The 26067-nt window shown below is 40.2% G+C and overlaps 1 protein-coding gene across 15 annotated transcripts in view; it reads right to left on the bottom strand.

The window, feature by feature from the left end:
* MADD (MAP kinase activating death domain) overlaps positions 1-26067 on the bottom strand; it is a 77518-nt gene that overhangs the window by 17357 nt on the left and 34094 nt on the right. For 8 of the 15 annotated variants that reach the window (XM_054199047.1, XM_054199043.1, XM_054199046.1 and 5 more), the window contains 16 exons: positions 25379-25438; positions 24818-24920; positions 23632-23818; positions 23307-23457; positions 20677-20883; positions 12910-13007; positions 12489-12572; positions 9386-9544; positions 8492-8600; positions 7880-7942; positions 7373-7493; positions 6105-6210; positions 2747-2857; positions 1682-1789; positions 1430-1594; positions 75-147 (listed from right to left, as the gene is read on the bottom strand). In XM_054199047.1, the coding sequence (XP_054055022.1) occupies positions 75-147; positions 1430-1594; positions 1682-1789; positions 2747-2857; positions 6105-6210; positions 7373-7493; positions 7880-7942; positions 8492-8600; positions 9386-9544; positions 12489-12572; positions 12910-13007; positions 20677-20883; positions 23307-23457; positions 23632-23818; positions 24818-24920; positions 25379-25438 (1905 nt within the window). The remainder of the gene's footprint in view (positions 1-74; positions 148-1429; positions 1595-1681; positions 1790-2746; positions 2858-6104; positions 6211-7372; positions 7494-7879; positions 7943-8491; positions 8601-9385; positions 9545-12488; positions 12573-12909; positions 13008-20676; positions 20884-23306; positions 23458-23631; positions 23819-24817; positions 24921-25378; positions 25439-26067) is intronic. The other 7 variants (XM_054199050.1, XM_054199057.1, XM_054199054.1 and 4 more) reach the window with 3 other exon arrangements.

The raw sequence follows: 26067 nt of genomic DNA, 5'->3' as shown, positions 1-26067 counted from the left end.
ATGTGATTAGTAAAAAAGAATTTTGTTGATTGCAGATTAAACAACAAACATTCCCAACAAGCAAAATCTTGTACCTGGTTTAATGCTTTGCTGTCTTGCTGCTGCTCGCTCCATACTGTCTTTTACACAGTAGTATAATTCTCGACACTAACATATAAAAGAGTAATACAATGTTAATTTTCCAAATTACTAAGGGAAAAGAACAGAAAGATTCTAAGATTCTACAAAAAGAACAAGCCCCATGTGGTGCGTAACAACAAAAAGCCTATACAAGTTCAACCACAGCTAATTACTAGATGGTATTTATATTTATTTTTCAAGTTGACAGCAGAACTATTTCATAGCACAAGCTAGTGAAGAGTTCATGGCTTGGCACATGCTCATGAGCAATCTAAGTTTACTCAGTTTACTAGTGTAGAAAAAGCCTCAAAACAATATCACAATCTCTCTCTTTTTTTCAGCTTCCAGCAATCAATGCTACTGGTCATGCTTATATGATCTATCAATTTCCTTATGCCATATTCTTCTATTCATCTTCCTCCAGCTCCCCTCTCTAGTATCAAATAATGGTTAAGCCATAATCTCAGAGCAGAATTTAATAACATTTTCTATCAGAAGCTCAAGATACATATAATTAATTTTCCAAGTAAATTCTGTAGCACACTGCCTTTGTGCTCCTTCCATTTGTATTCACACCTGCATCATGATGACCTGGTCTGTGTAAAATGAACTTTTTGAAGCAAAAATCTAATCCTTTTGTATATCTCAAAGATAATAACCTTTCAATATATTACTTGCGTTTACAAACCTTCACCTTTTGTTTGCTGGTCATTGTGTAGGAATTACTGGAGTTCTAAGAGTTACTGGAGTTTCCGTAGTAGGTTTAAACGATTTCTTTATATGTGCAATTAGTCATAAGGAGAAGAAAAGGGCTTTCATATTAGTGGCGAATGTAGGCATATATGAAATAAAAATCAAACAAGGGCACATGGAGAGAAATTTTTATCTGTTTGTTCAGTTTGGGTTTGTCATTAAAAATGACATAATTAAATCAATTATTAAGACATAGTTTTATTTAGCTTTTCCCCCATGAATCTACCACAATATTTTTACTGCCTTTATAAGCCTGCAAGCTAACACAATATTTAGTTATACTGATGCTTTCCTCCTTCTAACTGAAAAAAAAACAAGTAGAAGCTACACATTTAATTTCTTAAATTACATCCTGCTGTACTATTGTCTTCAGGTAAACGACAAGGCATAATGCCAGCTTCAGATGTCATTGCTGTTAAGCAGCCACTGTAGTTCACTAACCAGTGCTGGAGAGAGAATGCTATTTTTTGATTAGACGTGGAATATGACACACCAAGGATTTGCTTGTTCTATGCAGTTTTCCCTGAGTATTGTGTGTATTAAAAACAATGCGTACCTTCTTTGTGTAGAACTTGTTCAGCTGTGTCTCCTGACCATTCCTCCGCCAGAGGCACAGCACTTTTGTTTTGGGACAGTAAGTCATGTTGATGAGTTTCTCATACCACCAACGTTCATACACGGTTCCAATGTTGCTTCTCAGCACAATGCAATCATCACATACCTGGGAGCACACAATATTACATAAGATTTCCAATGTTATTTATTGAATGCTATCTGTTGCATTAATATTAATTATTCTTGTCTCTACCTCCATGAAAAATATGTCTCCTGTTGTGTCTGTCCCAGCATGTACTACAAAAGTCTGCTTCTTGATGTGGCGGCTGCCGCTGGGTCTCACAGGGAGTTCCCGTCCATTCTAGATTAAAATAAAAATGCCATCATTAATGAACTTTGAAACCAGTTTCTCCTGATCTATAGGAAGAAGTCCATTAGGTGACACTAGAAGTATTTTCAACAAACGAAAGAAAAAAAGTATTTTAAACGCAGCTGATCGGAGGCAATTTTGGACAAAGCCTTAAGCAAGATACTCTAGAAAGTTTAGTTTCAACAACTGTGAAAAGTTTAGTTTCAACAAGCGTGAGTGAGTTATCACAGCATACAACAACGTTCACGCTGGTACCATATTCAGTATGGGACAGTGAGGGGTCTGGGTTCCAGTCACATTGCAGTGAACTGGTCTGCTTTTTCTCAATTAGTTATAAAATAGCTTTGTGTCCTTTCTGTGCATAAAATTAAGTTTCAAATGTAAAAATGCTTTGAAAAATTAGCTTCCAAAGGGCCTAACTTGCATCCAACCCGGTGACGGCTGTGTTAAAAGATGGTTAGTTTTATTAACTTCAGTGTTAACCTATATTCTTAATGAGCATTACAGGACATAAGGTTTATTCTGCACAGCAGCTGATAGTGGTAACAGTTTGTATAGAAACTGATTGCTACAAGTCTTATAATGACCTATAAACTAATGGAAAACTAAACATTTGTTACAGCCATAGCAAGAATAAAGGTTCCCGTCCACAAAAGTGGTATTAAGGAAACATTTGAGTTGCACAGAACTGTGGTACTGAAGTGTCATGCTTATATGTATTTGTATTGCAGTTCTAATTGATAACTGCATAACATTATAATATTATAAACAGGGTCATATAATCACAGTCTTTATTCTATACACACGAAGGCATATTTAACAATTCAATTTAATTATTTTTAATACTTTTAAATTAGTGTTGCAGAGCACTTATAGAAGAATTTTCAGATAGCTTTTTTCCTCCACTGTAGCTCCCACAGACATATCATTCATCACTGTTTTACTTACCAGATTGGCAAGCTTGTCTAGAATATCATTTATTTGCTGGCTGTGCACCAATCCAATATGTGATTTTCCCATTAGACGACGCACCTTTTTCCTAATATCGTTCTTGTTCACCTAGAAAGCAGACATAAAGACAATTACTTACTCAGGCTCTACAGAGGGACCTGGACAGGCTGGATCGATGGGCCAAGGCCAGCTGTATGAGGTTTAATAAGGCCAAGTGCTGGGTCCTGCATTTTGGTCACAACAACCCCAAGCAACGCTACAGGCTTGGGGAAGAGTGGCTGGAAAACTGCCCAGCAGAAAAGGACTCAAGCGTGCTGGTGGACGGCCAGCTTAACATGAGCCAGCAGTGTGCCCAGGTGGCCAAGAAGGCCATCAGCATTCTGGCTTGTATCAGGAATAGTGTGGCCAGCAGGAGCAGGGAAGTGATTGTGCCTCTGTACTCGGCACTGGTGAGGCCTCACCTCAAGTACTGTGTTCAGTTCTGGGCCCCGCTGTACAAGAGGGACATAGAAGTGCTGGAGCATGTCCAGGGGAGAGCTACCAGGCTGGTGAGGGGTCTGGAGAGCAGGTCATATGAGGAGAGGCTGAGGGAGCTGGGCATGTTTAGCTTGGAGAAGAGGAGGCTGAGGGGAGACCTCATTGTCCTCTACAACTACCTGAAAGGAGGTTGTAGAGAGGTGGCTGTTGGCCTCTTCTCTCAAAGTGAATAATGACAGGACCAGAGGAAATGGTCTGAAGTTGCGGCAGGGGAGGTTTAGATTAGATATTAGGAAGAATTATTTTACTGAAAGAGTGGTCAGGCACTGGAACAGCCTGCCCAGGGAGGTGGCTGAGTCACCATCCCTAGAGGTATTTAAGAAACGTCTAGATTTGTCACTTCAGGGCATGCTCTAGTGGCAGAGATTGTAGGTTGTTTGGTTGGACTCGATCTCAAAGGTCCTTTCCAACCATGAAGATTCTATTCGATTCTATTCTATTCTTTATTCATAGGCAGCAACTCCTATCTCCCAAAAATCAACATATCTTGGTTTCCATTGCTAAGACAGCAAAACAACTGATCTCCAGCTCAGTCATCCTAGGGCCTCTTCCGCCCAGCAGCAGCAGAAGTTGCACGGACACGGCTTTTCCCAGCTACTGGGCAAGTGATACTGTGCACAGCAGATTTCCTGCCTACTCTTGTGCAACAAAGTAGGCCTCACTTCACAGTTACTCTTCAACAGTTACTCCTTCACAGTTACTCCTCAACGCCACAACAGTTACCCTCCACTTCCAACTAACAACATCAAAAGCTTCAGTTCTCCATGGTGCCACTTATGGGATGGGTCTCATCTGCCAGGCTAGCTTTTCCACCTCTTCCTCTGCAAAGAGTTGATTTAGTCAACTGTTGATCCCTCAACACAAGAAATACTAACACAAAGGCATGATATCTTTCAGAATTCTCACTCTTTCACAATCAGTTTCCTGATTATTAGGCCAGGGCTCTAACAAACATTTCCAGATAGTCCTCAAACAGTACCAAGTTCCTCCCGAAGACGAGCTGCAAGGAAGCTCAGAAGCAAAACATTTCTGCCCCAGATGCGGTTTCCAAAAGCTATTATGTATGCCAGTCATTGATACTAAAGTCTTCAAAACAGTACACTCAAGTTTGATCGCTGATTTCAAGCTAGATCAGACGTTATTTTACCTTAATGCTATGGAGTGTACAAAACAAACTCAACCTGCTTCCTTCCTTTGTCCAGACATCTTTGTACTTGAAAGAAAATATTTTTCGAGAATTTTTTAGGTAAAAACTATTAGGCTCTGCTGTCCCAAAACAAAAAATAAATTAAAATACCAGGGTGTTGGGTTTGGAGGATTATGCTTCCTTTGACAGCTCAGAGGAATTCACCTCGCTAGTAAAAGAAGGCCTTCCAACTTAGTGGGTTCTACTATAAGCTGCCCTAAGATGAGATACTTTGATGCAGTCTTTAGTCTCGTAAAGCCTTCACTCTAACTGCTCGAAAAACTTCTATATGCAAATAATATATACCAAATTCTAGATCCACTGCCTTTCATCCCATTCATCCCAAAACTGATAATGGAGGGGGGGGGGGCAGGGAAGCAACCACAACAATAACAAAAAAAACCCAACACCCCACAACCCTTCTTTTGCTCAGTTCTTCATGCCATCCTCACTCTTGAGCATCTCTGAAGATGTACTGAAAGAAACAGTATTTTTATCACAACTCTTGGATCCCCCATATTCCCTTTTCATCTATAACCCATAGACCAAAAGTGATACCATTTCCAAAGGCATAATATCCTGTTTGCCTCCTTATGCCTTTCCACCAGAAAACTGTTTTCTTGGGGATCTGGCGATTTTCACCACACCAAAGACACTCTTTCCATCTGGGACTAACTCTATCAACATCTCTCATGAGACAGCCTTTTGAAATCAACGTTATTTGTTCTCCTCTTTTGCATCCTTTGATGACAGTTACTGCACTGGCTATTATTACTTCTGCTTTAAGTACTGCAGGGATGCAAGTCCTAATGGCCAAATCCCACAGTCATCTTCTGAAATAAACTCAATCCAAATATACTCAAATTCCATCTTAAAACTTACCCACACATTTCATTTGTATTAGGAAAAATCAATACATTCTTTCTCTCTGCCCACTCCCTTACTGTCAAGCTGCTACACTGGACAGCATAGTGCATCAAATCTGTTACAGGTAAAACCATGCAACTAAGCTAGTTCTAACCATGACAAAACTTTTAGAAGATTTCTTTTCCAGTGACTTTGAGGGAGGATTTGGATTACATAAGAAATTATTCAAATTAAAAGAAAGATATTGCTAGTAGCCACCTACAGCATTAAGATGCGTATGCACAGCCCACTGAGATAAAAAGCATTGCTTGCTAGTAACTGCAAATTTCGTATGGAATTATTGATATACATATTCACAATCTGCCCAAGTTCTCCTTTTACCTCTGACTTCTCTAAGAAGATTTGGAATTTGCACCTGCAAGGAAATCAGATTAGAAGGTGGTCTCTATTTAATTTATAACCCATACTCTTGATAATAAGAATGTCCTCTAAAGGTACTAGTAGGGCTAAAAAAAATTATATTTTAAATGGCAACGTATACGCATACCCATGGCATAGAGCTGCGTAAACTCAGACAACATATCTCAAAGAATTTCTAGGTACTGAAGCAATTTTTTTCATTAAGATCAGGAGATGTTTTGTAACATTTTTTTGTACTTCACTGTTCTGAGCTCTGTGAACAGAGATGTATGGTTTCAAGACACCACCAACAAAATATACTGCTTAAATCTGAACAGCGATCTATTTAAGAGAAAAAGAAGTCACCTTTATCATAAGCATATAAGCAATCATATTATGCAGCAGTGTAGCCAGCAAGCGGTCCTCGTCATCCTCCAAACGCTTTCGATCATGTTCTCCCAGGGAAAGATACCTGCAAGAAGAGCTAAATCTGAAGCAGACTCACAGGCATCCTTCATCCAATTCACTAAAGCACTGGCAGAGGACAGAGCACTATTTGTAAAGTGCATGGCAAATAAAACCTTCAAAAACGCTAAGCCAAATGTGCATTTTCCAGTAAAACACTATGATCACTAATCAGACATTTCCATTAATTATTAACTAGTTGAAGTAAATAACATCTGCTCAATGGGAAAGTTCTCAGTGGTCTGCTGGTCTTATCCATTTCCTCTTTTCTGCAGTCACAGCTCCATGACAATTACAACTGCCAGAAGAGGAACATACAACTCAGTACAAGAGCTACCCGCCTTTAGAGCTTAAATGCATCTGCAAGGCAGAAGTAAACTGAGGAAGGAAGCACACAGGCACCCTCTTTTTCCAGTAAGGTAGGTAGTTTGTGGAAAAAGAAACAGTTTTCAAACTAGCAACCCCAAAAAGCAGTTCTTATTTTGGCTACTAGATCCCATGTTACATGAGAGCAGGGGTGTAGGTGGTACAGCTGCAGGTGGTAAAGAGAGCAGAGAATGACCAGATATTAATAGAGTGAGGAAAAGAAAAAAAAAAGCAAGCAGGTAGTGAAGACTGACACCTTAGAAGTAGTTTAGCTTTAAGCAACCACATAGATATTTCTAGAGAGTGGTTCCCTCATGTTTTGTTTGTTTGTTTCTTTTAACTACAAACTGTAAAGTAAAAACACCTATAAGTGACTTTGCATTTTGAGAAAGCTCAAAATGCAGTTTCTGAAGACACTTAATTCTTTCATGTTACGTCAACACACCAATATCTTCCTTTATTCCAGAATATAGTCATCTTGCCACAGAAATCTCTTGCTTTACTACTGATCTAGTCTATTCCATCTATTCATAGTGTGATTATGCTTACATTACCCATTTCTCTGGAAATATCACTTCCCCACAGGAGTTAAAAAAATTATGTCACAAACAAAGATAGTATTTCAGTATCAGGAGATACTTGCCAGCACAGAGACAAAAGGCTCGCTTTGCAACAATCTGGTATAGTAACAAGGTTTACAAAGTGACAATAGCATATTCAGCAGAATTAAAATAATTTTGGTTTTACTATTTCAGCCCGAGGTGAAACAATGAGGAGGAAAGAGGTTTACTTAAGAACTTTACCTGTCAATCATCTCCTGAGGTCCCTGGTCCATCCCCATTCCTTCTCTCTCTAACATCACAGCATCCAAAAAAGCATCTTCCCAGAACTGCATCTGGTCCCACAAAGTTGAACGCTCTTTGCCTATGCAATGTATACAAAAATTGAGCATTTATTCCATTTACTCCAGTCAAATACTTTAAGATTAATTCTTGTTCCTTCCCACTCCTTGAAAATACCATAAGCCAACACACAATTAATCCATATTTAAAAAAAAAAAAAAGTTTACTTTTAAACCACAAGCAATATCACAACTGAAGAAAAGTATAAAAGAGAAGACAAGGCATATCTCATTCTAATTCATGGCATCATCTTTTCAAACCCTTACACAATAGTACCTCTCATCTCTATTGTTTAAGGAGTATATCTTCTTCCATATACTGTTAACCCTGCCCGAAAGAGACAGGAATATCTCACACAAACACAGATCATGGCAAACACACAGAGAAGTGGAAAGATAAGATTATTACTCATAGAGAACGTTTCCATTGCAGCATCCTCTAACTGGTCCCAGACAGATCCTTTATCCCTACCTGCACCATTCCAAGCAGGTAGGAACGATAAATGGAAAGGATGAAAAACAGAGGAAAAGAGAGCTCTTGATTAACAGCAAATCCAGATTAAATACATTTCAAAAAAGCCAATATACTCCTAATTCAAGGATACACTCAAAGGCCCTTGGTATTCTGAGTTTAGTAGCCCTCTGTTCAATGACTTAAGCTGAAGGATCTTTTTTCCAAGTCAGTCATACATTTTAGCGTTCCATGCATAGCCAAGTTCCTTCTCCCCTTTTTCCAACGGTTTAAAGAATTCATATTCAAGAACAGCAAAAGACTTGGACAAACTACCTTTTATGCAAACTACACCACTCACACTCATCTCTTACTCTAAATCAACGTCCCCAGCAAAATCTTCGGCTTTACTCTGAATGGCCTGATGCCCCCTCCTATTCTACCAGTATGAACAACAGTAAGTGGTTAAAAACAGTCTCTGGGAATGTAAAAATTCCAGTCTGCCCCAGATAAGACTCCACCTGAACTTCAATCTAAAAGATCCCTTCCCCACAAAAAAAAATAGTTTACCCAAAAGTCCTTCATAGAGATAGACACGTTGGTTCCCATCCTCTGGACCTCTCCCTGGAGTACTGCCTTTGCTCTCCTTCACACTCTGCTTCAGGTTGTGAGACTTCGCCTGAAAATAATACAAGAGGTGTCAGACAATTTAACTCTGTGCCCTGCAAGGCTGTTTCTTGCAGTCCACTGTTGTGCTTAACAGATGCAGTTTGCAAGCTATATTTCATAGATGCTTCTCCCACAAATGTTCACAAAACAAATAAATTACTCTGGTCAAAGACCAAGGTAATAGACTTAAAAGTCCAGAATCAGGCAAAGGAAAAATAGAGAGACAAATAGAGAAATCGAAACACAGAGGAAGCAAAATGCTTCCCTGAAGGAAAACTGAGACAAAACAAAAAATGCAAATCCCAGACTAAAGAAAAGAACAGTTAAACCTCTTCTGTCATTCCCCGTAAGTTTGCCCAAATTCTAATAGTAACTCTTTCCCACTGTTTAGGAAATAGCTCAACAGCACTGTCATTTTACAGATTGTGAGGAATGGAGGAAGAAACACACAGCCTTCTCAGGACTACACAGAAAATGAACATTCACAAGCAGAATAAGATTACCTGAGCTCTCTCACATTCAGCCTTTATAGGTTTTTCTTTCGTTTACTGTGAGAGATGTAAACCTACTATTCCCAAAAAAACATGCATTGCACAGGAAATGAAGAAAGGTACATGGATCCATACAAAATTACATCTTTAATATTTTAATACTGTAAGTCATTGCTGATTGACCCTTAGAACAGAATCAGAGATCCTCTTCCACACATACACACACATCAAACTGATTACTGTATAAGATTTAATTTAAAAAAAAAAAAAAAAAAGAAAAAAGGAAAGCCTGCAATGCCCTTACAAAGATAGAGCTAGTAGCGGAGTTTGTCTCAATTTCACTGTCTGACACAGTGCCCCTGGATCCTGTCAAATTGCCACCATTTTCCACACTTGGGCCATCACCAGCATTGCTGCTCAAGTCACTGTCTGCTCCTAATGTCTCTCCGGAACTGTTACTAACCTGTGGGGAAAAATAAAGCAGTTACCTTCAATGGACAAAGACACTGTGAAAACAAAAGTTGTGAAATGTTTTTTCTTAAGGCACAAAAAAAGCAGCAGTACAACTGAAGGCCACATTTGTCTTCTCTCCTTCAGTAACATCTTTTCCTCAAACCACACTCTGCAGAAAAAGATGGAGAGAGACTCAAAAACCCCTTCACAAAAATCACAGAACTGTTTAGGTTGGAAGGGATCTGTTAAGATCCTCTACAGATGAGGATCTTAAGGATCTTAAGATGAGGATCTTAGTTGACCCCTGCTCAAGCAGAGTCAGCTAGAGTACGTTGCTGAGGACCATGTCCATTCAGATTTTTAATATCTCCACAGATGGAGAACCCACAACCTCTCTGGGCAAAGTGCTCCAGCATTTGACCACTCTCAAACTAAAAAAGTGTTTTCTTATGTTCAGATGGAATTTCCTGTGCTTCAATTTTTTGTACTGACTGCCTCTTGTCCTGCCAGTGGGTACTACTGAGAAGAGCCTGGCTCCCTTGCCTTCAATCCCTCCCATGAGTAATTTATACCCGTTGATAAAATACTGCCCTGTCTCTTCTCTTCTCTGGGCAGAGTCCCAGCTCTTTCAGTCTCTCCTCTGACAAAAGATGCTCCAGTCCCTTAATCATCTTTGCGGCCCTGAGCCAGACTCATTCCAGTAAGTCCTTATCCTTCTTGTACTGGGGAGCCCAGAACTGAACATAATATTCCAGACGCAGCCTCACAGGTGCTGAGTAAAGCTGAAGGATCACCTCCCTCAATCTGCTGACATTGCGCTTCCTAATACAGCCCACAATACTGTTGGTCTTTTCTGCCACGAGGGTGCATTGCTGGTTCACAGTCAGCTTTGTTGTCCACCAGGATCCCAAGGTCCTTCCCAACAAAGCTGCTTTCCAGCCAGTCTCCAGCATGTACTGGTGTCTGGGGTTATTCCTCCCCAGATGTAGGACATGGTATTTTCCCCTTGTTGAACTTCATAGATTCCTCTCAGCCCAGTTCTCCAGCTTATTTAGGTCCCTTTGAATGGTAGCACAACCATCTTGTGTGTCAGTCACTTCTAGATTTTTTATCATCTGCGAACTTGCTCTGTACCGTCATCCAGGTCATCAGTGAAGATACTGAACAGTATTGGCCCCAGTACTGACCCCAGGGGTACACCACTAGTGGCTTGTCTCCAGCTGGACTTTGTGCCACTGATCACAACCCTCTGGGCCCAGTTCAGCCAGGTTTCAGTCCACCTCACTGTCCACTTACCTAATCCATACTTTGTCAGCTTGTCTATGTTACAGGAGACAGTGTCAAAAGCTTTACAGAAGTTGAGGTAAACAACATCTGCTTCTTTTCCCTCATCCACCAAACTAGTCATCTCATTGTAGAAGGCTATCATGTTGGTTATGCATGTTGCCCCTTCGTAAATCCATGATGACTAGTCCCATTCACCCTCTTGTCCTTCATGTGCTTGGAAACGTTTTCCAGGAAAATTTTCTACGTCATCTTTCCCAAGGACTGAGGCTGGCCAGCCTGTAGCTACCCAGATCTTCCTTCTTGCCCTTCTTGAAGAGTGGTATTTGCTGTCTTCCAGTCTTCAGGAACCTCTCCTTATCACCATCACTGTTCAGAGACAGTCGAGAGAGGCCTTGCAACAACATCAGCCAGCTCCCTCAGCACTTTTGGATTTATGTATATCCAGTTTGTTGAAGTGCTCCCTAGCCTGGTCATCCTCCAACATGGGTAAGTCTTTCTTGTTCCAGACTTTTCCTCTGGTCTCAGGGGCCTGGGATTCCTGAAAGCCAGTTTTACTGGTAAAGACTGAGGCAAAGAATGTCCTAAGTACCTGGGTCTTTTCCATCTGTCACCAGCTCCCCTGCCCCATTCAATGGCAGGCCCACATTTTCCCTAGTCCTTTCTCTTGCTGCTTATGTACTTGCAGAATCCTTTCCTGTTTCCAGAAAACAGGGCCCATATTGGCTCTCCTAACGCTATCCCTGCAAGATGAGACAGCACATGTATACTCCTCCTGGGTCACCTGCCCCTGCTTCCACCTCTTGTATACTTCCTTTTTACGTCCGAGTTCAGTTAGGAGCTCTTTGCTCATCCATGCAGGCCTCCTGCTGCCTTTGCTTGGTTTTCTACTTGTCGGGATGGACCTTTCTTGAGCTTGGAGAAGGACAGACTTGAATATCAATTCACTCTTCTAGACCCTTCTATCTGGGGGATAGATCTGGGGGATGCTATCCCATAGAATACAATTTCTAGGTCCATGAGAGAAAGAGAGGGCATTATTCTTGTTACAGGCTGGGAAAAGATCATGGAAAGCTAGATATTCACAGGTATGCAGCAGTTTTAAGACAAGAAAAACAACAAAAAGGAAGGTTCCTTGGGTTTTATCCCTGGAATATGCCATATCAGATAACATGGGATAGGGAGAATACACATGCTTTTTTTACTGAATGCATTCCTGCTACCTTTTCCCTCTAGGCCCTATATTTGATCGGAAAGCAAGCAGATGTTTTGATACAATTCAAGTGCTTTAAGCTAACGCATCAGAAAGTTTGTTCTTGGTTTTAGTGCATCAAACTATCTGCCTTTATAGATGGTTTATACACAACTAAGGGATATTTATAGAATTATTGCAATCCACCAGTTCCATAAATACACCAATATGTAGGAATACATAACAGCAACAAGCACCATATATGGAGGAGGCAATCTGCTAATAAAGCACTATGTATGTTCTGTCAGACACACATGCCTGCCTCCCACTCAGAGGGTCTGGAGAGAGAGCTCATAGACATACACTATGCATGCATGACAGTATGCACTCATACCACACAAAATCTAGGCACAAAATGCCCTCCCCCACTTCAGCAAGCAGTGAATCACATCAAGATTTCACTTTGGGCATATCCTACCACTGTGCTAACTTCAGAATCCTGGCTTGTACTTCGGACCATAACCGCTGGTCCTCCACTGGGAACAGCGTCAAAATCACTCTTCTGCAATCAAAACATATAAAGGACAGGAAGAAAAGTCACATTAGTTTTTATCATAAGGAGAGAACATAATTTCCTATTCCTTTGGGGTCTTGAATTACACACCTTATTATTTAGCCAGCCAAATAAATAGAAACTACTGCCTGCGTGTCAAAAAGATCACGGGGTCACACAACTGAGGAATTCGCAAAGATCAGTCCACTACAGGAAGGGGGGAAGAAATTTTACTGAATGAGCCTTTCAAGAATGCTCAAACCCTAGAAGTCTTCCCACAATTAAGCAGTGACAGAAGAATTCTCTCTCTTACCACATAAATAAAGCAAGCATAGGAGCCACTGACCTGAGAACCTGAGGCCAAACTGAGGCCACTGTCTGCACTGATTTGGGATTTTTTCTCATCTGTTTCTCCCAAATCGAAGTGTTTCACACCTTCTGGCCCTGAACAAAGGAAAAAGTAAATCATTACTGTACCAAGAAAAAACAGTCCGGAAAAAACAGTCCAAAAAAACACGTCCGAAAGCAGATGATAGACTGAAAGCAGGAACAGTACCAAGAAAACAAATTTGCTTTCTCATTCCTTTAACTTTTTTTTTATTCCTTGGTACTGCAAACAACAAGGACAGCAGGACACATCTGCCATTCTTCAAACCTGAGTTCAAATTTTAAATACACCAAAGGCACAGTCCAGGAGCGACTATCACTAAACTTGCTAGCCATTCAATAGAGAAAAGAGGACAGACAAAGGTCAAGGAGCTTCCAGTTACAATAACACATGCAGAGCAGTTGCCACTCAACTCTAGGAAGCCACCTCCTTTATTCTTGGTAACAAAGAATACTTATTTAAAGTTAGAATCCTGTTTTGAACAGCTAATTTGCTCAAAGTGTTAGACTGAGTTTGTTAGGTTGCCCCCAGCAACTATCTAGACAAAAATCAGGCAACACATGACAAGAACATAAACAGCAACAATTGGTGTTACACCAGTAGGAATTTCAAGGAAGAAGCTCGTATGATGCTGTACTTCACAACATTCCCCAATTACATTAACAAATGGCTCTCCAGAGTTGGCAATCACATAGGTCAGTAGTGAGAGAGGGAATCAGCAAGCCTTAGGTCATGCATTCATTAACCCACCAATCCAAAAACAAAAAAGGGGGAAAAAATGGATAAAGAACTTTATGTTCAATTTCCCATGCAGTTCTAGAATCATATCATCAATTGTCCTCTGATGGGATGGCAGAAGGAAGAGAGAATGATGGAGAGGTAGAGCCTGAAAAGAACAAGGTAAGTAACGAGGCAAGAAAAGAATGTGTTATAGGTTGTACACAGAATGTCACTACTCTCAGAAAGGGGAAGAGACTGAATGCAACACTTCTGCCATATCCATATCTGCCAACTATTCAGTAACAGGAAGACATGATCACCAGCTGGAATATTTGTATTATAGACCCATGACTATATCCAGTATCTCTGAGCAAACACTGCCGCTATCTCTTATAACCACTGATCACAACTACCTGGGAATTATGAGCATGTTTCTATTATATGTAATATTAGAGAGGGTAAGACAGCGAAAAGGAAAGAAAAGGGGAAGGGAGGAGAGAGAGAGAGAGAGAAGGATAATATACAAAGATTTGTGGGAGTGAGTTTGAGATGGTATGTAAACTCATGAATAGCAAAGCCATAAGCGGGCTGTGCAGACCATACTAGTTTACTACTCAACCATCAATTCTCCATGTGAAGTGTCTTACAGAAAGTGTTCTTCATTTGTTATAGCATTCCGCCTCTAAATCCGCATGCCTTAGTTACTGTAAATCAAATAATCACAGATTCTAACAAAGAGAAAGTATAAACAAGAAGAAAAATAACTAAAAATATCCTTTCTAAGAATTTGGAATCTTATTTTCCACTGAAATATACATTGCTCACTTCTAGAGGTTTATTTCCACTCTTTCACTTAGCCACCATTTCTAGCTCTGAATAACAATGCAGCAAGACGTTTTACATCTCATACTACAGCAAGAATACTAAACTTCAGATGTGTGTTTTAAGCAATTTAAGAGTTCCCTGTCCCAACGTATAATTCAGTTATATCTGACTTTTAAAGCAAGTGAAACTGACTGACGCAGTTCAGGTATTCGATAGCTGTGGGCAATACTGGTAACTGAGTTTAAGGAGCACAATAACAACCATCACATCGTTGTCACTATTTAGAGGCACTTACAAACCTCCTCTTCCCTTCTTTATGGGGTTGTATGTCTAATACACATAAAACGCTAAAACCTCCATTTATTCCTCCCAACGTAGGCACCCACCTGAAAGGCCCAGTTTGGGAGAGCAGGTGTGCGGGTGTGCTAAGCCTCTGTCTCACACACACTCCTGCCTCAGCAGAAAGCAATTCAGATCTTAAATGTAGGAAGCTGTACTGCAGAGGTGCCCCATTTGCCCCATTCTCTCTGAACTAACTCCAGATGCTTGCTTGTATTTAACTGAGGAGCCTAAAACTAATGCTGCAAATCCAGGCCTAGTCAGAATGTCGCAAACTTTCACTCTTTCATCTTAGCTATTAATCCCCCCCAACCTCCAGTCTGTAAAAGGGGCATCAGCTCTGCAAAGTAGAAACTACAGTTATGGTTAGGAAACATCTACCACATCATGTTTATTATAAACTAGCGATTGTCCTTATGTCATATGTCCCTATTTACAACAGTGATAACAAAAAGAGCAAAACTTTGTGCTACGCCTCCAAATAATATATATTCATTATCATATTTCAATAGATGTTAAGATTTGTGTAGATTTAGACTACTATTTAGACTCTGCAAACAGCCTCAGACTATTTCACTCCTTTAACATGGTACATAAAAACCAAAATCAGGTTGATTCCTTATTATGAGGCTATTCTCTAATAGCCATCAATAAATACAATTCTTCACATACACCTTCTCTCTCCCCCTCAGAGTCATTTCTTGTTGCAGGCTGGTTGGGGTCATAAACCGTTCATAAACAAAATTTGCCATCCCATGGCTTGAAAGAAGAGAGAATTCTTCATTCCAATAACATTCAATCAATCAATCAGTATAGTTATGTCAAAGACTTGTTAAACAAAACCCTCTTTAACTTTTAAGAAAGGAGATGGAATATCTTAAAATCCTTCCATATATGATACAGTGAGGATGCAGAATATCTGCTTCCTCTTTTTTGAAGAAGGCAACATTCAGGGGAGGAAAAAAAGAAAGAAAAAAAAAAAAAAGAGAGACATTTGAACAGAATTTCCCCAAGGCAAACTGATCTGTTTGATCTCCTTTATAACACAGACTTTCTTGATAGACGTTTGTTTTTGTGGGCATAAAAGCTGTGTGCCATAGATGCAAGCTCACCCTGCACCTGGGGAGTTGGCAGTTATGGGGAGGCTGGAGGAGTCAGTTTCTACAATTTTTTATTTCCTTACTCGTTTTTTCCAAAGATTTTTGCTTTTTCACTTCCTGGTGCTTGTTCCACAATTCTACCCAAGATGCATTGAAAGCAGGAGAGAAAGAGAAAGAGTCAGCGGCTGGTCAGACAGGTGAAAATGGGGAAAAAAGTTTGAAACAAAAACCCCACCCCTTCATCTCAAAAAAAAGAGGCAGAAATGTACGACAACTACTGAGTGAAGGGTTAATTAACACCATTTTACAAGAAATCAAAGTTAGGAATCGAGCGCTGCATCATCTCTCATTTACAGAATTCAAATGTTAGAGATGACTTCATACGGGGAACCAACTAAGGAAAAACAGCTATTATGAACACATATAATGCAATTAATCACCTTTCCTGAGAAAGGCCTTTAAGACTGTCAGATATTTATTCCTCCAAAACGTAGGCATCACAGAAGCTCCAATTAACGCAAACATTTTAATGTCTCTAGCTTATATCATTGAAAGGAAAAGGCACAAAACCAGCAGCAGCAATTCCAAGAAAATTAAAACTCTAGGTTAACACAATATTTAGCCGATACTATATTTTAAAAACTATCACAAAGTTTACAAGCACAAGTTATTTTTGACCTCACAGCATTCTCAATAAATGCTTAGCTCTGCCTATCAACCAGCCCTACGTGCAAAAAGCTGAACTTCTCTGCATCCACCTATTCCTATCAGGGTGTAAAGAATGGAAAATAGGGAAGAAGAAGAAAAATAAGCTATCAGTCATGCTTAACGCCAACTTCCAGAATTCAAATTAGGTCATCCAATCCAATCAAGTCAAGGAATTCCATAACAGAATACGATGGAGAGAAAAGGAAAAAAGTCTAAAGTCTGCATGTGCTCTTTTCATTTGAAGCTTAGACTTGCGACAAAATAGTGATGAGGCACTTGCACTTTTCTATCACTCACATTCCTCAGCCCTCTGAAATGCAGTCATCTTTTCTGCCTAGAAATATCAGATCTTTCCAGGTGCTGGCCTGTTGGCCAGAGGAAACATTACATGCTGACAGGCTGAACTCACCGAACGCTGGGCACCGTCCTCTCTCACTAGCATGATTAAAGCTGGGAACGCTACAGAGGAAGATACTCTTAGAAAAGCAGTAAGGGGAAAAGGAAGGAAAAAGAAGTATGGTGTTCTACTGTTCTTCAAGAAAACTTCCTGAGCAACTAAAAGGCCACTTGAAATACATCAGAAACCCATCCCACCCTGCAAATGGCAGAAATTAGGGCAAGACAGGCTCTAAAAAAGTTCTATTTAGCAAAATGCCTACTGGGCAAAAAAAAATTAAAAAGGATAGTGTTATGATTGTGGAGGAAGGCTACAAAATATTATCGTTAAACGTATCAGGAGCAAGGCAAATGTAGCAAGGGGAAAAAGCCTGAAAGACAGCTGTTAGCCAACTGATTTCTCTATCTGCTTCATGATTGATGGATGTTCCTTCAACTTTCATAAGTATACAGATGGATAGGATAAAATTGCTTATGGATCCAAACAGCATCCAATAGGCTTATCTAGTTGAGCACACACTGACACAGACAACAATCTCTTTAAGATGTACTGAACTTGTTAAAGGTCTTTGAAAACATCTGGCCTCCTAAGTGCTCAGTTTACATGGCTTTACTTTAAAAAATACAAGCTGCAATACCTGCCATTAAATTACTTTTAGCTGACTTTTTTTAAAAGTAGTAATGGAAGCTTCATTAAGTACTGACACTTTCGTTAACATTTACTGCAAGTATGCAATAAAACCAAACTAACATAAAGGAGGAAACTATTAACTATCAACTTTAAAGCCACTAGTGTCCTAACAAAAAGGCCAACACTACTGGTGATGACCATGGACCCCAGAAGACAAGAACCCAAGTAAGCAAATAATTGGTGATCTTTTAGGAAACAAAGCATCAGAAGCATCATCTTCATAATGAATTTCCTAGCTAAACAATTAGGTATTAAACCACAGCAAAGATCAATCCTCAACTGATAAAAACCCATCACTCTTCACCTCAGAAAAAAGAATTTTGAATACCAACAGCCTCCTGTGTTACAAGAGAGCATCCTACATACTTCAGAGGGTCACAAGAAACCATAAACTTTCTGAAAAGTGAACAAGAAAAGGGGGTCAAGCAGGAACACATCCACAGAAAACTCTGTGATCCTCCTGGCCGTTGTTCCTGCAGTACAATAAAACCGCATACGTTCAGCTACCATACCTCTAGATCTCAGAGATGCAGTTTAATCGCCACACTAACATACACTTTTAAGGATGGCTACTGCAAACATTGCCATACATAATCTTACTCCATCATGATGATGACTTACTTTTCATTCTAGTGTCTCCTCTTGTAACTAGGTCAAAAAGGTTAGCACCCCAAAATTTGTATTTTGTCTAAACAATACCAATAGATCCATTGAGAGTTTTATTTGCAAATCTGCAAACTGAGGCTCTAAGTACCTTCCAAACTTCATAGAGTCAAGGAACTGCTGAGGTTCAAAGGGACCCCAGGAGATCATCTAGTCAAACCTCCCTGCTCAAAGCAGGGTCAACTAGAGCAGGCCCGTGTCCAGTCAGGTGTTCGCTATCTCCACAGATGGAGAATCCACAACCTTCCCAGGCAACCTGCTCCAGAGTTGGATGATCTTCACATAAAAACATTTTTTCTCATGTTTAAATGGAATTACTTACAAATACTTTGTTATTCCAGCAACACGTAAATGTTTATCAAATGCTCTTTCCCTCAAGAAATTAGTTTGAATGAGAAAGTCTGTATTTCACTACAGAAGGAATTTCAGCCTAGCCATGACTTAACTCTGGTCCTGTATATCCAAAGCATTGTCTTGTACTGATGCTTCCATAACAGAACATAAAGGAACTATAATAGCCAAGCAGCTTTAAATTATATTCCTGTAACACAAGAGAAATACAGAGAAATACCCTTTACTTGTAGATCTCAAGAGTCAGATGAACACGGACACTACATTGTTTTTAGAGCAATTTCTTAAAGACTGACTTGCATATTATTTCATGGTTCTTGGTGACAGACAAAACCAGTTAGAAAAAAAGGCTTCATAAAAAGCATTAAAGTCTTCTGAACTTTGATCACTTTTGGTGAAACCATATACTTCTGGCAACTTAGTTCCATGGAAGACAAGTGGAAATCATTAGAGCATCAGAATCACTAATAAGAATTTACCTGTTGCCTGTCCTTGAAGACTGTGAATTGTTTAAGGCTAATATTCTGGCAACAGTAGTTAATGTAACATATTAAGTAGCACTTCTTTTGAAAAGCAATTCTTATGATATTTCACAACATGGACTGTCTGATCTCTATGATTTCCATTTCTATGAGGCTTTAATTTCATCTGAGGGAAAGGAGCAGTCTCAGCAATGCAATCAAAAGATCTCTCCTCATTCTTTAAAAGAACACTGGCCTAGCATCTGTTTTATTCTTAGTTGTGTCAGAAGCACAGCCTCTGTAGAAGCTTTTCTGCAGAACAGAAATTACGTACTCAGAGCGAACTAAACCACTAAACTGAAATAGTGGAAATCTGAATCTCTTTTTGCTCCCTGATACATTTTCAGATAGAGTGCAAGACTAGTTTCTGAGCAACTGCCTCCATAGATTACCTCTTGAAACGAGAAAGCAAATCAGACCAGAAGGGTTCAGTATCAGTTCAGAAGGACTCGACACCGTTCAGCCTGCAGCTATTATGCGGGCATAAGAATGAATGTCTGCACTCCTGCCACGTAACTGCCCAACACACACATTTTTTTGTCTTACGCCACATACTGCAGGTACAGCCTCACAGTAGCATGCTGCTTTCTGAAGATTTATCTTTCATGCAATAGGCTATAAGCAACAGGCTATAAGAAGCAATGGCTAAAATTTAACATGACGTATTTTTGGAGTTGACAAAGAATTTCTCTCATATGCTGATGCTACTTTTCTCTTGTTTACAATACCCCCCCCCCAAAATATCTGTAAAGCCCTTTTTAGGTAAAACAGTTTAAAGCCTACCTCCAACTTTTTCCCAGACACAGGGAAAAGCTATACCAGCTAAGAAATTATATTGAGAAAATTTCCAGTGGCCAGCCTAGCAGATGCTGTTTAGAACAAAACACATTCTATTTGCTATTACATAGAAGGAATATCCATCAGTCCTGCTCATTGAATCTGTAACACTACAACTAAAATCTTTTTGGCAATTTTCGTTATTAACAGCAGATCCTGGGTCCCACTTCTATCAGGACGCAACCTAGATAATCCACAGGTAGTCAGCAATGATTAGAAAACTTTTGGTTTATGTAGTCCCTTGCACGGTTGCCCTTTCCAAAGTCCTGCTGGCCCTGTTTCCCTTTTGCCATTTCCTGTTGCTTCAAAACATCAGTCACCGAGCAAAAAATAAAATTGTCTAAAGTGTAAAGAAATTCAGAAACAATGAAGATTAGAAAGCTTCTGGGAGAAAACTGCCCTGGATAGTTTATCCAAGAGTAGAGTGAAAACACACATGATTGTTCCTTGTGATCCAAGGTGTAAATGAAGCATGTTACAGCAGCAATGTAGTGTTAAAATGGAGAGAATGCAAATAGAACCTAATGCCAAAGTAGAAGTCCCTCCTGCACTTTACATGCACCGCAATACACACCAATGGAAGCAATAAAATTTTCTTCCTTTAGACTCCTTGTGTCAAACTCCCTTGGACCTTTGCCTGCAGGGCTCAGTGCCTTTGGCATCAGGTGAGGTACCGGCAGCTGCATCGCAGGTTTTGCCTCCACTCTTGGGGATGATGCAGGATCCTTGCCAACTGGGGTGACAGATCCATCCGTTGGACTTCGTTTTCGCTTTTCTGGTTCTTTAAAGAAAAAAAAAAAAACAGCATTGGAAAAAGGAATTAAAAAAGGAAATGAGACCAGGAAAAGGAAAATGAGACAGATGGTCTCACCTAAATCATTAAGCCTGACACTGAAACAGCTCAGTCCCACATTTATTCCCATAGGTCAGCATGGCTTGCAGATAGCCTGCCACACTGGTGGGAACAGTAGCGGAGAAAGCCAGAGTGCTGTTTTTGGGATACTCAAATTATGTCCTTCCTGTGTATTTGAAACCTAGGAATCTTCTTTGACACAGTAACTGTAGTATCTCCTCTGCCGAGTTGTGCAAAATTAAACAGGTCTGCCTAATATACCAAGAATATCACTTCTAGAATATAAGCAAGTTCCTCTCACAGTGAAAAGATGACAAATACAATCATCTTTGACGGGTAACACTAAATGAAACTTCAGTTAGGAAAAAACCTCAAAAAACCATCAGCTATACCTCGTCCATCATTCTCCCAGACTTCCTATAATCATGTGTCCCCAAAGACAGTTTGGATTATTTCTCTGTATCAAACTCCACAGTTTGAATTACAGCAAAACTTTCAGAATAGAATAATTAAAATTAGGTTTCCAGAAAAGAACCTCCTGCAATCCTGCACAAACTGTTCCAACAGTTGATGATGCTAATAGTGAAAATTTCATACCCTAATATCTAAACGTGTTGTACCACTAGACCTTGTGATACCTTTGTCCAGCAGATTAAAGATTCTGCTATCAGCAACACCTTTCCACTCAGATAATAATTGAAAACAATCAACACCTAACAATCAACAGACTGAACGCTTCCATCTTTCAGAGCAAAAGCATTTTCCCGATTCCTTGTAGGTCTTTTCAGAAACCTCCTCAGTTTTTCAAGATGTGGTGATCAGAACTGGAAGCACTACCTCAGCTGTGGGTCTTGTTAGTGACATATCCAGAGACAATACAACAGCTGCATCCCAAACCTATATTCCCAGGTTTACACAGTGCCCCCCTGACACAGTAAACAGTGTGAAGTTCACACAGAGCTGCCATTTTCGGAGACACTGCTTCCTAGGACATAGTTCCCAATCCCGCTATTATTGCCAACTATCCTTGCTCCTAAACTCAAGTTCTTAGTTTGGCCATATTAAAATAAATTAACCACAACCATGCTTTATTAAGATTCAGCTTCCTGTAGACAAATAACCTATATCCATCATGTTCTGTTCACACAGTATGCATCATATGCAAACCGAACCATTTAAGGATTACTAGATCACTACAGTATGTTAAATAACATTAAGATAAGCACTAATCTCTATAAAACATTTCTAGAAATATCTAGACCAACCCACTGAAAACAGCCAAAACATACTACTAAACAGTTAAAATTTTACTATAAAGCAAGATGTCATGCAATAATGACAGAAGTCCTTCACAGTTTATATCAAATTTTGTCTATTGTGACCACAATTAATTTAATGGGTAAACTCTACTTACCATGAAATTATGGCATCACATTAGCAAGACTTCACTCTCAAGCCACTGAGTTTTACATCAGCCACTCTACAGTTTTGCTTAGGATCAGTGTCAGACTAAAAGGCTTACAATTACCATGGTTGGCCCGTTCCCCACATTCAGGACTGTTACACTAGCACAGCCTTCCTTGCTTTCCTCAACATTCTAACAACGATTGGAAATGAACACCTGTAACCCACGGGGCACCTAAGCCAACTCATAAAATCCCTGATGCAAGCCACCCAGAACACCAACTATGAAGTGTTTCATAGATGTTACTCCTCTGCTACAATGAAATAAAAAGCTTTTCATAATTTGAGATTACAGCTGAGTCAGATATTAAGCAGAGAGGTAGCTTTTTGTCATCTTTTGCTCTTTTTCCTTATGCCTGCGTTTTCTTATTTTGCATTAAGGGTCAGATTTTTAAAAAAAGCTGAAAAATAAAGAGGTATTTTCAGGCTTTCCTCTCCAAGTGTACTTAGTGATATAAGAATCATTCTGTAATGTAAGGTGGTTGGTGAGATATAAGTCTCGTATGGTTCCACATTAGAAATATCTTGCTCCCTATTTAGGTCGTCTGCAGTAACTTTCCAAGACTTTGGGTGGGGGACAGTGCTAGATGAAGGTCCACACTCTCAGAATTTCCCCTTCATCTGTAAAAATCCCAGGTTTTGTATCTTGCTGCATAGTTTCCATTTTCAATGAAATATCAGTATGGCCATTATTTTGCTTTGGCCTGGTTACATGTGTGCATGAGAATGGTTTCAAGCTTTGTAAGGTTTCAGTAACAATGGTACAGTGCTCACCTGTTTTGAAAGTGTAAAACCCCTGAAATATGAGAAGCCACAAAACAGCTACCTTCATAATAAGGATCTAGTTTGGCTCATAACCACTGTATTCTCATAAACACTTTTCTTACCTTTGTTGTAATAGTGAGTATGTGCTATCTCTAGCAGGCCAAAAACACTGGCCATGCCCCCCAGGCCAGCATTTGCATATGACTGCTCCAGGCTCAACACGGTGCACTTCAGCAAGTCCAGCATGCCTTTATAAACCTTGCGGCTGACCTCCTGCAATGAAAATCCTATTAGTGTCACTATTTCAGAAGTGAGAAAGTAATTCAAGAACACAAATTCCAAAACTGCTGTAACATCAGCTTTTAGGAGGCAATTTAACAAAAACTTTCTATGAATTTAGCCTCATCAGACAGTAGGTGTAAGGACCCTGCCAAGTTCAGCACTGACCACATCCTGTATGACATCCTGTCGAGCGTCTTCTTCTGACTGGATCGTGCGATTCAGCTTGCTTAGTACAAAGACACGGAGCTGCTCGCTCTCCAGCAGACGTCGGACTCTCTTCATGTTCAGCCAGCCAACACCTTGCCCATCGAGAACATTATGTACCACCTCCTTCAGGAACTGCTGGTTCTCACTGATGGATTTAAGAGGAAGCAGGCAAAAGTCAGTCATCTACTTACCTTGGCTTGCATGGGAAGAGGGATATGGCCAGGACACACAGAGAAATGCATTTCCTATCAAAGCTAAGGTTACAAGAAAAGAAGTTCAAATTAGCTCTGCGTGCTGCTAACATAACTGCACACAGCCCAAGCTCTGTTCTACAGGTGTAGTATCAAATATTTTATTTTGTCCATTATTTCCGATAATAAGCAGTAATCAGATTTTCCTCTAGTCCCTCTAGCTTCTCACCTTCACAGCATTCCTCAGAATCCACAGGAATCCTCTATGCCACAACCTTCTCCCACAGCCGCCTTGTCTGACCTGTAGGTTTTCCTTGAAAGAGGGAGCGCAGCACTACTAATAGTGCTACTGCAGCAGCCTTGGCACATGTACTGCTTCAGTTTGTTTTGCCACAGGGAAGGGAATGGTAAGAAGAAGGGAACTCCTGTGCAACCTGCTGCATTCCCCAGTCTGAACTGCAGTTATTGTTCTCACTTGCCTCCCAACCCCAGCAGCTCCAAGTAAATTCCATTCTACCCATGACTGCTACATAAGAAAGGGAGGAGATGGCACAGGCACAGGTCAGGTAACGTTCTGAGTCCCTTCCCAAGGCTAAGAAAAATGTTTCACATGAATTCATGGAATCAAACTGCTTCATATGACTCAGCTGATCCCCTGCATGGTGCATTAAAAGTCCACTGGCTAGACTACCTTGTTCAGAACAGACTCAATTACAAAGAATAAATGCTGAGTTAAAGTAGGATTTTTTGTCTCAGACACAAAAAAATATGTATGTGCGCTATTAACTGTAAGACGATCTATACCAAAACTTCCCGAACAATAATACGTGCAAGCTTTGGGCCATAGAAAAGTGCTATTTCATTTTCAACAGCTAGACTTCTGAGGAAACACTGGCCAAGTACGAGACCACTTTAACAACACCTTATACTCCAAAAGCAATGAAAAATATTACCTGGAATTGCTAGTTCGTCCCTGAGGCGATGGAGATTCTCTTTTCACTGTTGGGCTGTGCTTAATGACTGAGGACTTTTGATCCACAAGGGCTCGTCTGTTTCCTAAACAGGAGAGGAATAAGGATGAGAGGAAGGGGTGGGAGGAAAACAGTCTGATCCCAGGACAGTAACAAGCAACGCTAAGGTTGGCTAACACACCTATTCAAATTACAGGTAACAGACTTTAAACAAAATGGAAACTCCAAAAAAGCAGCAGCGTATATCATATTCTAGCATCACACATCGGCAGAAAACAGTAATGGGAGTAATGCAGAGAGAAAAAGAGAAGATGGTAATGGCAGCAGGAGGTGAAGGCAGGTAAAGTTTGGCTGCTCTGCATGCAGTTCCACAACATGAACCATCTTCAAATTAGTCACTATATGTAAAAGCATAATGCATTGGGGGTGACTAGTACAGATCATGTGGTACTGGTTACCCAGTGAGAAAGGTAGCCCAAAGTCAGGCATAGGGAATGCTGGAAATTGTTATATCATGCACAGCTCATGCTGTAGGGAACCCACCTTCATTGCTTACTGGGCCAGCTTCAGTAATAATCTCCATTATAGTATTTAACCCAAATACTGGGACACAAAATATACAATTAGTAGTGTACTACAATATCTACACTCCCCACCATCAGCATCAAAAGAATACAACTACCAGCTTCTTCCCAGCCCTCCCTCAAAACAAAACCCAGATGACGCTAGAGCAGGAAGGATGCTTGAAAGCCCAAGACAACAAGGGCCAGTGTAAATAATCTTAGAGATAGTGCTTGACTTGAAATTTGGCATCGTGGAACCAATGTACTGCATCTTCAAGGACATTATTGCACATACTGTATTTCAAGGGCACTATCAAAAACATCCGCATCACTGAGGAAAAAATATCAATGGATGTGCATGAAATAAAAATTAAAAAGGAAGATGGAAAGTGGTCAAACAGCAGCAATGAGATGGAGTCCCAGCATCATTTCCCATTACAGTTAGAAACACAGGGTACCACACACACTTGGTAAGAACAAGTTAATGCAGCAATTTTGTACCTGTACAACAAAGACAAAAACACTTAAAAACCAGTGAAGTGCCCAGTGGGAATCCCAGTGAGCCAGCATGCACACATAAATGAACACAAACACGCACACACACGCGCACACTTGCACATGCATAAAACAGACTGAGCTACTCTATGGAAATCCCATCCTCACATCTGC

This window comes from Rissa tridactyla, chromosome 4 (assembly GCF_028500815.1).
Source record: "Rissa tridactyla isolate bRisTri1 chromosome 4, bRisTri1.patW.cur.20221130, whole genome shotgun sequence".
Taxonomy (NCBI): domain Eukaryota; kingdom Metazoa; phylum Chordata; class Aves; order Charadriiformes; family Laridae; genus Rissa; species Rissa tridactyla.
The sequence above is the reverse complement of the archived record's forward strand: the minus strand, read 5'-3'. Positions and strand labels throughout refer to the sequence as shown.